Below are 13,212 nucleotides of genomic sequence, written 5' to 3'. Positions count from 1 at the left end.
ACTCGCCAATGTGAGGAATGCCCATTTTCTCTAAAATTCGTTGCGTTATTCCGTCGTCACCAACATCTTAGGGTTATTGGCATCCGAGACCTTGACAAGATCATTATCACATTGGTTGATATTACAATATCATGATAAGAACAAAGAAGAGAACATTTCCACACACAACTTCCAATAATTGGTATGGCAAACACATTATCACATTGGTTCACATTACAATGTCACAATAAGAACAAAGAAGAGAATGTAATTGATAGTACGCATGCGATGTGAACTGCCTTGTTAGTTATTACAACTTTTACATCTCAAATGTGATTGTTGTCTACTATTATTTGTCCATATCCCACAATCAATGATCTAATGGATTTCTTTTGCTTAGTTGCGCTCCCTGTGCTTCATTATCTTTAGAAGCTCATCCAAAATAACTTCACTACTCTCCATGATTGTGAAGTATCGACCCATGTGACTACCAAGCAATGCAAGACCACCTATGTCATCTCCATATTGCACAACCACATCTTCCTTCTTGATGTACACGTTCAACATTTGATACAGATAGCAAGGTCCACATTCCTTTCCTTCTACAGACAGCAATAGGACTAGTGAGATATGGGGGAAAGTAGAGAAATCAATCACCCTGCACAGAGAAAGACTTACCTCTCAATGGTGTTCCATCTTCTTGCATGGTCCATTCGCCTTCTTGGATTGTATCTAGTCACGTGTCCTCATCTGGTTTCTACACCACTTTTGCAATTGGGATTTTTGCTTTTTCCTTAGCATGGCAAGAAGAAGTGATCTTATGGTCATATTAGCATCCTTGCATACTTGTGTCTTGCAAATTGTGATTGTAGTGTATGTTGGCTCTCAAACTGCGGCTCCTATAACATCATGGATCGTTCGATGTTGGCTAGGTATGCAAACAACAACAAATATGCCATTGTCATCTGCTATCAAAAAACTCAGATGTGCAACTTTGCCGAAGTGATAAGGAGGCAAAAATATGATTGAAGTGGATACCAAGGCAGCCACTCAAACCCCATCTTGAACATACACATAATCGTCCTTTTTTACACGCCTTTCAATACCTACCAACATGGAACTAACAATCTTGATTTCTTCCATGCATGTATACAAATAGGAGATAGACACATTTGTCGAATACTGAACACAACCAACAAAACAAAGTGTTGGGGTTAAGGCATAGTGCCTTGACTGGTCGCCCAGGTCATGGGCGCCCGCCCACTGTTACCCTATACTTATAGTGAGTATACTGTATAGGGGGAGCTGCCACTTCACAGTCTCCCCACCCACATTCGTGTGTGTCTCCTTCTCTCTCTCTCTCACTCTCCGTCTGTGGTGCTCCCCGATCCCCTTCAATTGGTATCAGAGCTATGGTGACCGCGGAGAGCACGACGGCTTTGAGAGCTTCGAGGCGATAGCTCGCTTGCTCTCGACGGTAGAGAGATTAAGAAAGCTTGTGAGCTTAGTTGAGAGTGATGTATGCTCTTGTGGAAGCTCAGAAAGGAGTGTGGAAGATTGTGTGTAAGTGAAGGTGCTGCCCTAAAACTGTGTGCGCATCAGCACTGTTTTCAGATTCGTTTTTCTCCTTGTAGAATGCAGATCTGAGAATTCTGTCCGTCTAAGCTCATCCGTTTCGACGTGGTCTACAACTTTGCAGAAGAAACTTTTTGCAAATTCCTCACCGTTTTGCTGATATTTAGCTCAGATTGACTGTATATAGAAAATTCCAGATTTTCTGTTGTCGCATTGTGTGCGAGTTTGATGCACTTTTGGAAGCACGCGAGATGCTTGAAATTGAGTGCATAAATTCTGAGCTGAAGATGCAATTGCAGCTTGTGTTAAGCTTGTGGTTTGAGGGTTTTTGGTAGACTTGGGCAACGAAGTACAGAGGCGTTTACACACCATCGAGGCGGTCTCTTGAGAGACGCAGTTTTTTGGAGCACACAGGTGGAGCTTCTTTCACTGGTTTTCACAGGATACTTTGGCAGTGATTTTGTGCTTGGATTCATGGTCTTTGCGGATGGTTTGCATATGGTTATGGCGCATGGTTGATGCCCATTATACATGCATTTTGGCGAGCCCTTTCAAGTGCCGGTGAGCTCTCTTGAGAGCATTGTTTTCGCATTGATCAAGTTTCCGGATTGCAAATCTTTTGGCGCTTGCTTATGCGCGGTCACTCCGTTGATGTACGTTGAGTGCGGATTGCCATTGTATGTGAAAATGTGGAGCCATTCTGGCATTCTTACTCATCGGCATTGAGTAGTGTTATGGTTTATGGTAGAGATTATACTTGAGTTTTTACTCAGTTTTCAGGGGAAATTCTGTCGGATTTTTCCTAGATTCTCGCCATAGTTTGTGATCGAGTGTTTACTCTCACTTTGACAGGTTTTGTCAGTTTGGACACAATTTTGTGTTTTGTATCCACTCTCACAAGAGTGAGGAGTTGTGTATCTTTCTTTGCTTGAGACAGTGGTTTGCTCTCAGGTGGGAGAGTCTTGTGATCTCGAGCATTGTTTGCCATAGTTTTGCAGAGCTTATGCATGTATATTGAGTGTAGTTTGATGCGCATTGATTGCTCATTGTATTGAGCTTGCAGGACAATGGTTATTTTGTGTTGATAGCCATTGTGCGTCAAAACTCTGGCGAAATTTTCCAAGGAGTTTTATGCGTATCATTTATGCGATCTAGGTAGAGATTGCGGGTTGCACTCAGCATTTGCGTGCGGTGTTCTCTGCAGGTGGGAGATTTGTGCGTGTGTATGCATCGATACCGCACAGTGTGGGCTTGGTGATTAGCTCACAGATTGCAGTGTGATACTAGAGCATGCGAGGCTTGTATTGACATTGCGGGAGCTCTATTTTGGAGTGTGTCTCACAGGTTTTACATTGTGTTTCTGGCCATATTTGTAGACAGTTTCCAGGTGTTGTTGGTGAGGTGATTTTGCTTTCTAGTTTGCTACATTGTGCTCATGGCAGAGACAGGTGATCGCTTAGATTATGATCTCTCCGAAATGCGCATGTTTGATGGGTCAGACTTTGCGGCATGGAGAGAGTGTATGCTTGATGCATTGACACAGCGAGGGTTGCATCGACCATTGAGTGGTGATGTAGGTAGACCTTCAAACATGTCTGACGATCAGTGGCAGGAGCTAGAGGAGATGGCACTATCTACACTCTCTTTGCACCTTGCGGAATCTGTATATGCTCTTGTTATGTATGAGACTACTTCGAGAGCACTTTGGCGCAGATTACATGATATGTATGATAGATCTGAGTCATCAAGGACTCGTGTGAGACATGTACATTCACGAGTACGTCGACAGGTGATATGTTGGTATTGTGGTCATTCTGGACACGTTAGACGGCGCTGTTTTCGTCGTATGCGACATCGTAGGAGACATGGCAGTCTCAGAGATGTATGTAGTGATGCCATGGACTCAGTTGCTTTGACAGTTGAGGCAGATGTAGTGTCGGAGTATACTAGTGACGGGGATGTCACTTTTATCTCGACCTATGCACGAGATGCTATACATGTGGATAGTTCACTCCCTTCGCAGTGGTTTCTAGACGTAGATGCTATGTTTCATGTCACGCCGCATCGTGCATGGTTTTGTAGCTATTCTAGCGGGATGCTTGGCAGTGTATGTTTGACCGATGGATCGGTGCATGCGATAGCAGGTGCAGGAGATGTGAGACTGTCATTACCGAGTGGTGCATCTTACTTGTTACGACATGTGCGCTATGTACCAGATTTGACAGTGAGTTTGACCTCGATTGGTCAGCTTAGAGATTATGGATGTCAGATCTCGCTACGAGAGCGAGATTTTGTGATGCATTTGGGTTCGCTAGTGATTGCGAGAGGTGCCAGGAGTGGTACAGGTTACCCATTGCATGTGGATCACGTGAGAGACGATGTTGTCTATGTGATCATGCAGCCAGGTAGAGAGCGAGAGAGCAGGCGAGTCTCTTTTGCTTGTGGGTTGCAGGATACTTTGCATGGAGTACAGAGCAGTGACCTTGTTGTGCAGGTTGCGTCTACAGATGCACAGGTAGAGTGGGACAGCTCTAGTGAGTCACAGCAGGATGAGTCATCAGAGGTGATGACAGAGATGACTCACATGGATGCTGAGATGTCAGCTATTGTTGAGTCATTTCTTGATATGCTTATGCCAGAGCTTGATGCAGATTCAGGACAGATGGATACTCTTGGTACACATGTGATATGTGGTAGGCACGAGGAGTCACTCCAGAGCTCGACGTCAGAGTGCCGTGGTCTCTATGATAGGGGACAGGATTGCCATGAGTTGAGTTCTGAGTTGGAGGTGGCAGAGGTTGCCAGGGTTGCATCAACGTTCGGTGTCCTCATATACGACATGCTGATCTCGAGGCCCGACATAGCAGCTGCAGTGGGAGCATTTGCAGCAAGGTTGATTAGTTGTTCGATGACTGATCTCGGCATAGAGCATAGGGGAGGTTTGCAGGTATTGGACCGATACTTGCAGGAGTGCATGAGCTCTTGTAGACTCTTTGCAGAGCTTGGAGCTAGCTCTGTGTGGCTTCCGCAGCAGGATGTTTGTCTATCAGTAGAGCCGGATGCACTAGCTCATCGAGAGTCAGTGGGCATAGGTTGAGAGAATATCTCACCTTCTATTAGTTGTACACTAGTAGATCTTGCTTAAAGGCACATTGGCCTTTAAGTGGGAGGTTGTTGGGGTTAAGGCCTATGTGCCTTGACCGGTCGCCCAGGTCATGGGCGCCCGCCCACTGTTACCCTATACTTATAGTGAGTATACTGTATAGGGGGAGCTGCCACTTCACAGTCTCCCCACCCACATTCGTGTGTGTCTCCTTCTCTCTCTCTCTCTCTCTCTCTCACTCTCCGTCTGTGGTGCTCCCTGATCCCCTTCACAAAGTAGCTGGTTAGCAACATACGCTTGAAAAAATGACAACATTAAAAATCTTAAAATTGGTCCTATAAAAACATGGATCAGTGCCTGTCCCCATATATTGATCCTGATCTAACAATTTCTCCAAGAAATGGGAGAATTCTTTGAGCTCTTTTTCAATTGGCCCGATCCCATTATTCTCTACAGTATAGAACAATCAGAACAGTTGTCACTTTTTTTCTTTAGATTGCTTGAGGAGGGTTTCTTTTCTATGTCTTTCTGAGTCTCAGTCTGCTAAAAATTGTTAGAAAAGTCCCCGTTCAAAACGCTTCAAGATCAAAACATACTCTAGAATACGACACTTGGCCAACTTTCTCAGACGCTAGGTTTATTCTTGTTACAGAAGTAGGTTTTGTAGGTGTTTTTGGCGTCTCTGCTTGGAGAGCCCTCCATGCACGTTCCTCCCTCTCTTTGACAGCATTGTTATGCTGCAATTCTTCATTGGCCGGGAATCTGCCCTCCTTATACTCAAGAAACCATGGACATGAAAAATAAAATGTTTTGTTGAAGTTACACGCCAACTCTGATGGGTTGAAAATAGTTTATTTTTTTGAGATAAGCAAGAGGACGGATAGACTACGAGCACTTCTAATATTAAAGCTACGCTAGTTCAACCACCTACATAACTTCCATAGTTGTGATATTGCCTCCCAAAGCTAGCTGGCCAGCTTGGGCTTGATAGAGAATCTTTCTATTCTTTTTCCTGGCAATTCTTAAGGCATCTTCAAAATCATTTGGAAATTTTCTCTTTACCTTCTCCCTTAGCAAGGGGTACAAACCTGAGATAAATCGATCCTTTTGGAGGCAATTGGGAGCTCGCTCACCAGGGTTTAGTGAGTCTGACCATTGCCCCCAAAGTTTCAGAAAACCTTCCTCATAGGTTGCATAACCATGAGGGTCAACTTGATGAAGGGCCAGAAGCCGTTGCCATAAATCTTCTGCCGAATTGGCTCGTTGAAATATTCGTAGGAAAGCCGCCTTCAATCCCTCCCAATCAATTCTTTGGGTTCCAGATTGAGGCCATCAAATGATAGAAGCGCTTAGAGAAATATTCCAACCTGCAAAGGCATCTGTGAGCAGCATCGGTGAGCACTTTCTTAATCTCTGGGCTACCTCTTCCTGAAGATTTAAATTTATTGAACTCGTATTGAAATGCCTCATTTCTGTGAGCCAACTTTGCCCAAGTGTAGAGCATCTTACCACTCAAATCACTCCAGCATGTATTTGCAATTTCACACTCAAAATCTTCATTGTCAAAGTGCCACAACTCATCCCATTGCTTTGTAATCTCTCTGCTCACTAGTAATGTTGGATGATCAGGAGCATCAACATAACAAATGAATGAATACTTTGGTTCAAAGTACCCCTCTGTCAAGAACGCTTCTGCAAGAGGATGCAGTCTCTTGGGATCTCAACTTAACCTACCTTGCTTATCGAATTTCAAGAGATGACAAAGCGGCACCCAAGGCAATTGTTGTTCTCGCTTGTTATGATCAAAAACATTTCAAGATATATGTAAGAATGAATTTAAAACGGGGTGGCCCAGTCAGAGTTCAGGCTTACTTTTAATTTTGTGAGATGCTTCAATAGCATATCTTGACAAAGGATAACGTCCTTATTTATGGAAACTCTCCCCCAACATTTCTTCAATATATGCTTCAATCTCTTCATCATGAATCTCTTCTTCAGATTCTTCTCTCTCTATTGTGGATTTTATTGATTCATTTGGGATGTGTTCTTAGCAGCTTTTTCTTTTATACTCTTTCCCATTCAATCATATATACTGATAGGTCCAACTCTAGTACCCAAAAGTGTCATCTCACTCTCTGTGCCTATATGTAATTCTAATGGCATATCCATCGGAGTCTTTGTTGATGTGACCTCTTGTCCATTATCCTCGAGATTTCTAAAATGAATGGTAAGAGAGAACTAAATCAAAATGTAAAACATACTTGAGATTCAAAACTAAGGAAGTGGTCCAAAAATTAAAATCCTACCAGTTCTTCTTTGGACTCCAAAATAAGCACAATGTCATCGACGTTAGGAATAGAGGTTTTGTGTATCTAAAATCTGTGACCCTCTTGTAGTCTCAATATATCAAAAATCTCATTTATGTACAATGCAAACAAAGTTGAAGACAAATCCTCGATGCATACTGGGGCACTATGCGGTGCCCCAGACACATGAGAATTTACAACCGCATTGTCTTCTGTGTGTCTTGGGCACTAGGCACCCTAGCTTTAAGCAAAAAATATAATGGGAAATATACCTAAATTGGCATGCTTGATTGAAAGAGGGAATGCATGGGGAATGGGAGTGAGGTTCATGTTTAGGCAGACCATAGGATGGTGGATGGAATGCAAGGAGGAAAATGTGGATGAGGTACCAACCCCTCAACTGATTAAGGTGCTAGGCACCCCAAAAACATGATTGATTGCCATGGCCTAATAATAATGATTAATCTCCATGGCCTAATAATAACCTAGAGAATCCACTACCAAATAGCGGATTCATTACAACAATGACCTCAATTTCGTTATGTTTTCTTTCTCTTCCTCTATAGCACATAAGGATCTTTTAAGTTGTAGAATTTAGGATGATTGTTGGCGAGAAGTTTTGATTGAAGAGTACTTTGCTACGTGGATATCATTAGGTTTTTCCTATGTTCTTGTTTGAATACTTGGTAGCATCATATTACTATCTGTAACAAACTATCTATATGCCATGTTTATCTATATGTGCTTGAAATCAATATTCAAATTATTTTCTCTTTTTGGCAGTCCAAAGACATGGCTCCCACAGAAGCAAAGAAAGTTGTTCCCTTGGCGAGAGGTAAAAGAACCGTGGGAACTTTAGTTGAAATTTTGAACAATGGAGAAGCTATTGGTAGAGGAAAAATTACAAAGGTATCAAATGTGGATGTTTTGCATGGCTCAAGAATGCGTAGTGGATGTTATGGTGTATCTATGGTTCAAGTTTACGTTGGAAAGGATGCACCTTTGCATCACCTCAATCCAATGGATGAAGACACAAAAACTTTGCACTGTGCTGTGAATAGCATTGTTGCTTGCTGTAGAGGGTTTTCAAAGACATCCGGATGGGTTAAGTGCTTATGCAATGATAGTACAGCTTCTGGGGCACCTAGCGCTCCAACACCGAGGATTGGCAATCTAATGAGAGTAATCCGATGCTACAAAGGACTAGCAAAAAATAGAGAGAGTTTATCCACCAACAAATGAATTGCAAGAACATAGAAAAAACCTGACAATGTTCAAGTAGCAAACACTTTTGGATCAATAATTTTGCTCGATGATCTTCCTTCTATCTACAACAAAAAAGTTTATATGTGGGTTCCTATTTGTAGATGAATCAAAAGGCCTTGTAATGCTAAAGGTTAGCACCTTTGAGAGAGTAGAGAAGACTCTAGGGCGCTTAGCACCCTGGGATTCATGTGGAAACTCTGGGATGCAAAGCGCTCTAGCATGTCTGCTCAAGTCTATTGCCCATGACTATTTTTGCAAGTCTCTAAGGCGCCTAGCACCCCAAAATGCACGGGCAGGATAATGTGCTTACTTTAGAGTCTCTAGAGGGTTTGCAAAGACATTTGGGACACCTAGCGCTCGAGCATGGGGCTCAAATCTTGCATGGCTCCTAGCGAGCTATCATGGGGCTACATTTTAAATTTTTTGCTAGACTATGGGGCGCCTACCGCCCCAAGTTACAAGGAAGAGTTGTAAATGAATTTTTTAAAGAGTCTTGGGCACCTACGCCTCAGGATGCATGAGAGACTTTGTTGGTCGCATTTTCGCTAGACTATGGGGCACCAAGGCTCTTTAATCAATGAGAAAAGAAAACTGAGCGAAGCCAACTTTTGAGGAAATATGAGCAACACCCTTGACAAATTGATGAGAGCCTAAGGTATATTGAAGAAACTACTCATGTCACTCTGGATTCGATTAGCACTCAACACAAATGGTCATACATCTAAAATCACCACAAAGTAGCGGCCCTGAAAAAATCCCAAGTCACATAATACATATAAAGTTGTTAATTATGGATGTGTCAAAAACACCAAAAAAGATTAGAACTAACAAGATTCTAGTAAGTCTATGAGGCCACTTGGGTACCTACCAAGTCTACAAGGCCACTCGGGTGACTATCAAGGCTTGGAACAATTCCACCTTTGTGAGTGCAAGCTGATGCACAAAGTCATGAGCAAGGGAGTCCAAACCAAGGACGCAAAAGAACACAAAGTAGATGTGTTTGCAAGGCACAGATGTTGCATGTTTGCTGTCCCGCCTCTAGAAATCCTCACAAGTGCAACATGGTAATTCAACAACAGTGAAAAAATAATTAACCCCATTCTCCAATGACCAAGTTGTGCTAACATGGAACACATGTGATGCATTGGGGACCACAATTACCTCCCACACAAATGTAGCCTGCATGCTTCTTCCATGTGCAATTATGTCTTGAAAATCCCTTGTTACTTTTGATCTCCATCTAACAAGATTACCATCCCTAAATTGGGGCGAAACGCACTCAGGACAGATCCACCACCTCTGAAATTGCGGCCGCACTCTATACTTGCATTAGTGTCTTTAAGAAAAAACCCATTGTGATGGAGCATTTCAACCTCGAATGGCTGCAAGTTAGTGCCCTCTGCCACTACCCAAGTTCCAATTGGTGTTTTCAGAGGACCAACAATCATGGCATCCACATTCTAGGTATGAGCATTACTACTATTGCAGACCCATACAATAGGTCCCGCCTACCCCAAAAGCACGGCACAGGGACTCCGTGTCTCATTGTTGATACCATCTCATTTATGAACCTACCACAACGAACATTTTGCTCTGCAAGAACACCAAAGCATGTCGCTTTTTTGCTAGGTTGTGTACGCCTAATTGCCCACACTATCGGGGGCACACATATTTCACACCACATATGCTACGAAGTGCAACCTTCATGCTGACCACTCCCAAATACACCAACCGGTCTTGTGGTTGTAATATACTCAAGCATGTGGTTGTCCTCCTCCAATATCTCCTCAGTATTCACTAATAGTGGTTTAGATCTTTGAACACTTTTCTCCCGCACCACACTTTCGAATAAGTCACTACTACCAATCACATATCCTGTCCAAGATTGCCCATCAAATCTATGTTTTGTACCATACATGCCTTGAGTTATCACATTGTGGTGGTATCTCGAAAGCAATATATCCATCATACTGTAATGGAAGCTCACGAACTTGCATTACTTCTCAAGCTTGATGAAGTGCAATGGTAATTTTGGTATGCAATGGCAGGCATTTAATGATATCAACAACATTTGCCGAGTATTGCATGTTGTCTTGGAGGTACTCTTTGATAAATATTGGTGAAATCTTGGAAATGATGTCGCTCTTTGATGGAGAAGTAGACCGAGATCTTGTGCTAAACTTTGGATGTCTTCTTTTCTGTAAATTAGTACTTGAGCTTGTCCCTCTTTCTTTGAAAAATATTTAGAGATCTCTTCATGCAGCTTCAATAGTAGATTCGCTCTTGGGGCGGCCTCTTCAGTCCAAACCTCATACTTGTCAAACCAAGGAGAGATACTCATTCTTAAAAGAACAAAAAGTTGGCTTATATCTTCATTTCAAGCTCCATCATTATTGTCTTCTTTTCCTCTTGGAGAGCACTATACATAGACACCAACTCCTCAAACTAGCTTTTCAGTTTTCTCCTGAATTGGTAATTGCTAAATAGTACCTCTTGTCTTAAGCGATTTATTTCCTCTTGTAGTAGGTCATTAGATCGTATTTGTGAATCATGCGTAAGCAAAATAGTTAAGGCAATTTCCATAGGAAAAAACTGCTTCTTGCTTCTCCTTCTCTATGCTTGCTATTGTAACCTCAAGAAGTTCTTGTATCCTTGCACTTTGAGACCTTCATTTTGTCTTAATGGTTTCATTTTTGTTTTGTTGGAATGACATCTCCTCCTTCATTTTCTCCAGGCTTGATAGAGTTAAGCTATGTGCATCCAAACTTGTCCACCAAGAAGGAGCATTCTCCACCAAGAGGGAGCATTGCAACCCATTCTACATATATGCATGCATCCCTTGGTCGCTTCATTGTACGTAATTGCTTTTTTTTCAAGATAGTATTTGTGTTATACACATGTCTACATGTTGAATCTTCGATCGGTCCCTCCATCAGCTGTGTGGCACTTTCCACGAACCCTTCTCTCCATTATAATAGCTAGGCCTGGTTCAGACGAGGCGACGGCACCTCTGTCCACTTCTTCTTGCCTCAGCTTGTTTGGTTTAGACGAGGCACCGACAATGAGAAGCAGGTCTAATGTGCAAGAATTGCAAAAGCGTTGCGATTGGCTCTCAGCCTAGCAGGCAAGGATCTTCACACTCAGCTCAGGTTTCACGTCGAAAAGGAGCCGACAACCCTTCTCTTCTTGGCAGGGGGGGCTCGCCCATTCTGTAGGTAGGTCCAGAGAGCTTGCAAACTTCATCGTCAAATGCCTCAAGTCCAACTGCGTCACACGCCCCATTTGCAGGCTTTGCCGCCATGTAGCCTGAACCCAGCCATAGGATGGGTTAAGACGAGCCGGTGGAAGAAAAGTGAGCTGCAAGCTTGCCGCCGCCTCGTCTGAACGACCTTGGAGCAAGCAGAGCGAAAAAAGGCACATATTGAGAGAGGCGTGCAGTCTTTCCGGGGGGGGGGGGGGGGGGGGGGGTGTCAGAAGAGCTATGGCGAGCGCGCAGGAAGAGAAACCTTACCTACAACGAACCAGGGCTAGCCACTTCCTTTTGGGAGGTGGGATCAATGGCTCACGATCACCGGTTGATCGTGATCGTTGGATTGCCTATGGAATGCAAAAGATTCCCACTTTTTCAGATCCGGGGTTTGAACCCACTACCCTCTCCCCCACAGAATTGACTCTAACCACTATGCTATCGCGCGTTCGTTGAAAGGTGTGTGTGCGGTAAGTTCAAGTTCACACTAAGTTCACATTGAGTTCACACCCAATTTGGTGTGGTGTGTACACCCTCCCTAGTTTACACCAAGATCACACTTTTTTCATGTTGAGTTCACATAGAGAGTTCACACCAAATTCGGTGTGGTGCACATAACTCCCGAGTTCACACCTAGTTCACACGGCGATCGGACGACCCGGATTGCACCTGCCTCCCGACACCTCCTATGGGGCGGGGGGTGGTGTCTGTTGAGGGCGCCTCTAGCTGCATGAAAGGCAACTAAGGAAAGTGACCAGTTCATGATCCATTGCAACCTCACTTGCACTTTATGGCTGACGTGTCCGTCTTTACTCAAGTGATCCACAAGCAATTGTCCACCGACGCTTGTGAATCCAACCTGTCAGTCGCCATTTGCGATCGCTATCCCCATCCCCATCCCCAATAGCTGGTATCGCTTCCTGTCTGTCGCAGCAGGCTATATCCCGGCTGTGAACCCACCTAGATCCTTCACGTAGCTGTTTCTGTGCAACTTCAGTCTTCACCGTGGCAACGATGCCAAAGCTCAAACGCGGAATAGACGAGAGCACGCCCCTGCTCCGTCTTGATGTCATATCTGAGAATGTATGCTTTTGTCTCTCTCATAGCAATCCATATGGTTTCGAAAAGGTAGCAATTCTGCGTATCAATTTCTGCTTCATAACTCATTGGAAGCATCATAGGGGAAACAACCATTTACATGCACTTACGCTTGTTGAAGTGATAGGGATGCTATGGAGACGGATTCATTAGCCTCCACTTATTGCCGTTCCTTTGCGGTCTTGTCCAAGTTATGCATATCCACCCGATATTGATATTGGTTCAATGTGTTGATTTCATACCAATTGGTTTTACTTTTTGTCTTTTTCTTTTTCCCTGAGGCTATTCATGGAGACAATACATGGAGTTTGAAATGGGCTAGGGCTACTGGCCATGCGCTTGAGTTTGGTTCAGTCATCATTGAAATAAAAGGTGTATACCTCAATTGTTGAGCTTGGACAACCTTTTAGAATTTGAACAAAGTTAATTATAAGTAGTGGCTTGAATTTGATCTAGTGGCTCTGAAATTTGGGGTGGGCATTCCAGTTTTTTGGCCTTGTACAACCTTTCAAAGTCTGGGCAAAGTTGTCGCTAAGGCTATGTGATCTCAGTCGATCATCAGAATAGGCGTTGAATCAAACACTACCCTCCACAACAAACTCGTAAATCTGAGGTCTCTATTTGAAACAATTGACTTA

General features: G+C 43.4%; 2 protein-coding genes across 7 annotated transcripts in view; one reads left to right on the top strand and one right to left on the bottom strand.

Annotated features, from left to right (window-relative positions):
• Positions 1-375: 375 nt before the first annotated feature.
• Positions 376-685, bottom strand: LOC147458791 (uncharacterized). Its single transcript, XM_086509693.1, has 2 exons — positions 658-685; positions 376-581 (listed from the first exon to the last, which is right to left on the bottom strand). Exons 1-2 carry the CDS (start codon positions 683-685, stop codon positions 376-378), a joined length of 234 nt encoding a protein of 77 aa, XP_086365819.1.
• An 11,658-nt stretch (positions 686-12,343) lies between these two features.
• Positions 12,344-13,212, top strand: part of LOC147458790 (ABC transporter B family member 25-like) — a 115,754-nt gene continuing 114,885 nt past the window's right edge. For 2 of the 6 annotated variants that reach the window (XM_086510232.1, XM_086510233.1), the window contains exons 1-2: positions 12,451-12,604; positions 12,696-12,946. Coding sequence is in view for 2 of the 6 variants with exons in the window: in XM_086510231.1 (XP_086366357.1) it covers positions 12,491-12,559 (69 nt within the window). In the remaining 4 variants the exon portion in view is untranslated. Of the gene's footprint in view, positions 12,605-12,695; positions 12,947-13,212 lie in introns of all 6 variants that reach the window. The other 4 variants (XM_086510231.1, XM_086510230.1, XM_086510234.1 and 1 more) reach the window with 3 other exon arrangements.

Source organism: Adiantum capillus-veneris, chromosome 4, assembly GCF_014529385.1.
Source record: "Adiantum capillus-veneris isolate H3 chromosome 4, ASM1452938v2, whole genome shotgun sequence".
NCBI classification, from domain to species: domain Eukaryota; kingdom Viridiplantae; phylum Streptophyta; class Polypodiopsida; order Polypodiales; family Pteridaceae; genus Adiantum; species Adiantum capillus-veneris.
The sequence above is the reverse complement of the archived record's forward strand: the minus strand, read 5'-3'. Positions and strand labels throughout refer to the sequence as shown.

Excerpts from the sequence above, each read along its gene's own strand:
- LOC147458791 (XM_086509693.1), bottom strand. The coding sequence starts at position 685 with ATGCAAGAAGATGGAACACCATTGAGAG. Across the intron at positions 582-657 it reads AGATGGAACACCATTGAGAG|AAGGAAAGGAATGTGGACCT; the intron begins GTAAGTCTTTCT and ends TGCTGTCTGTAG.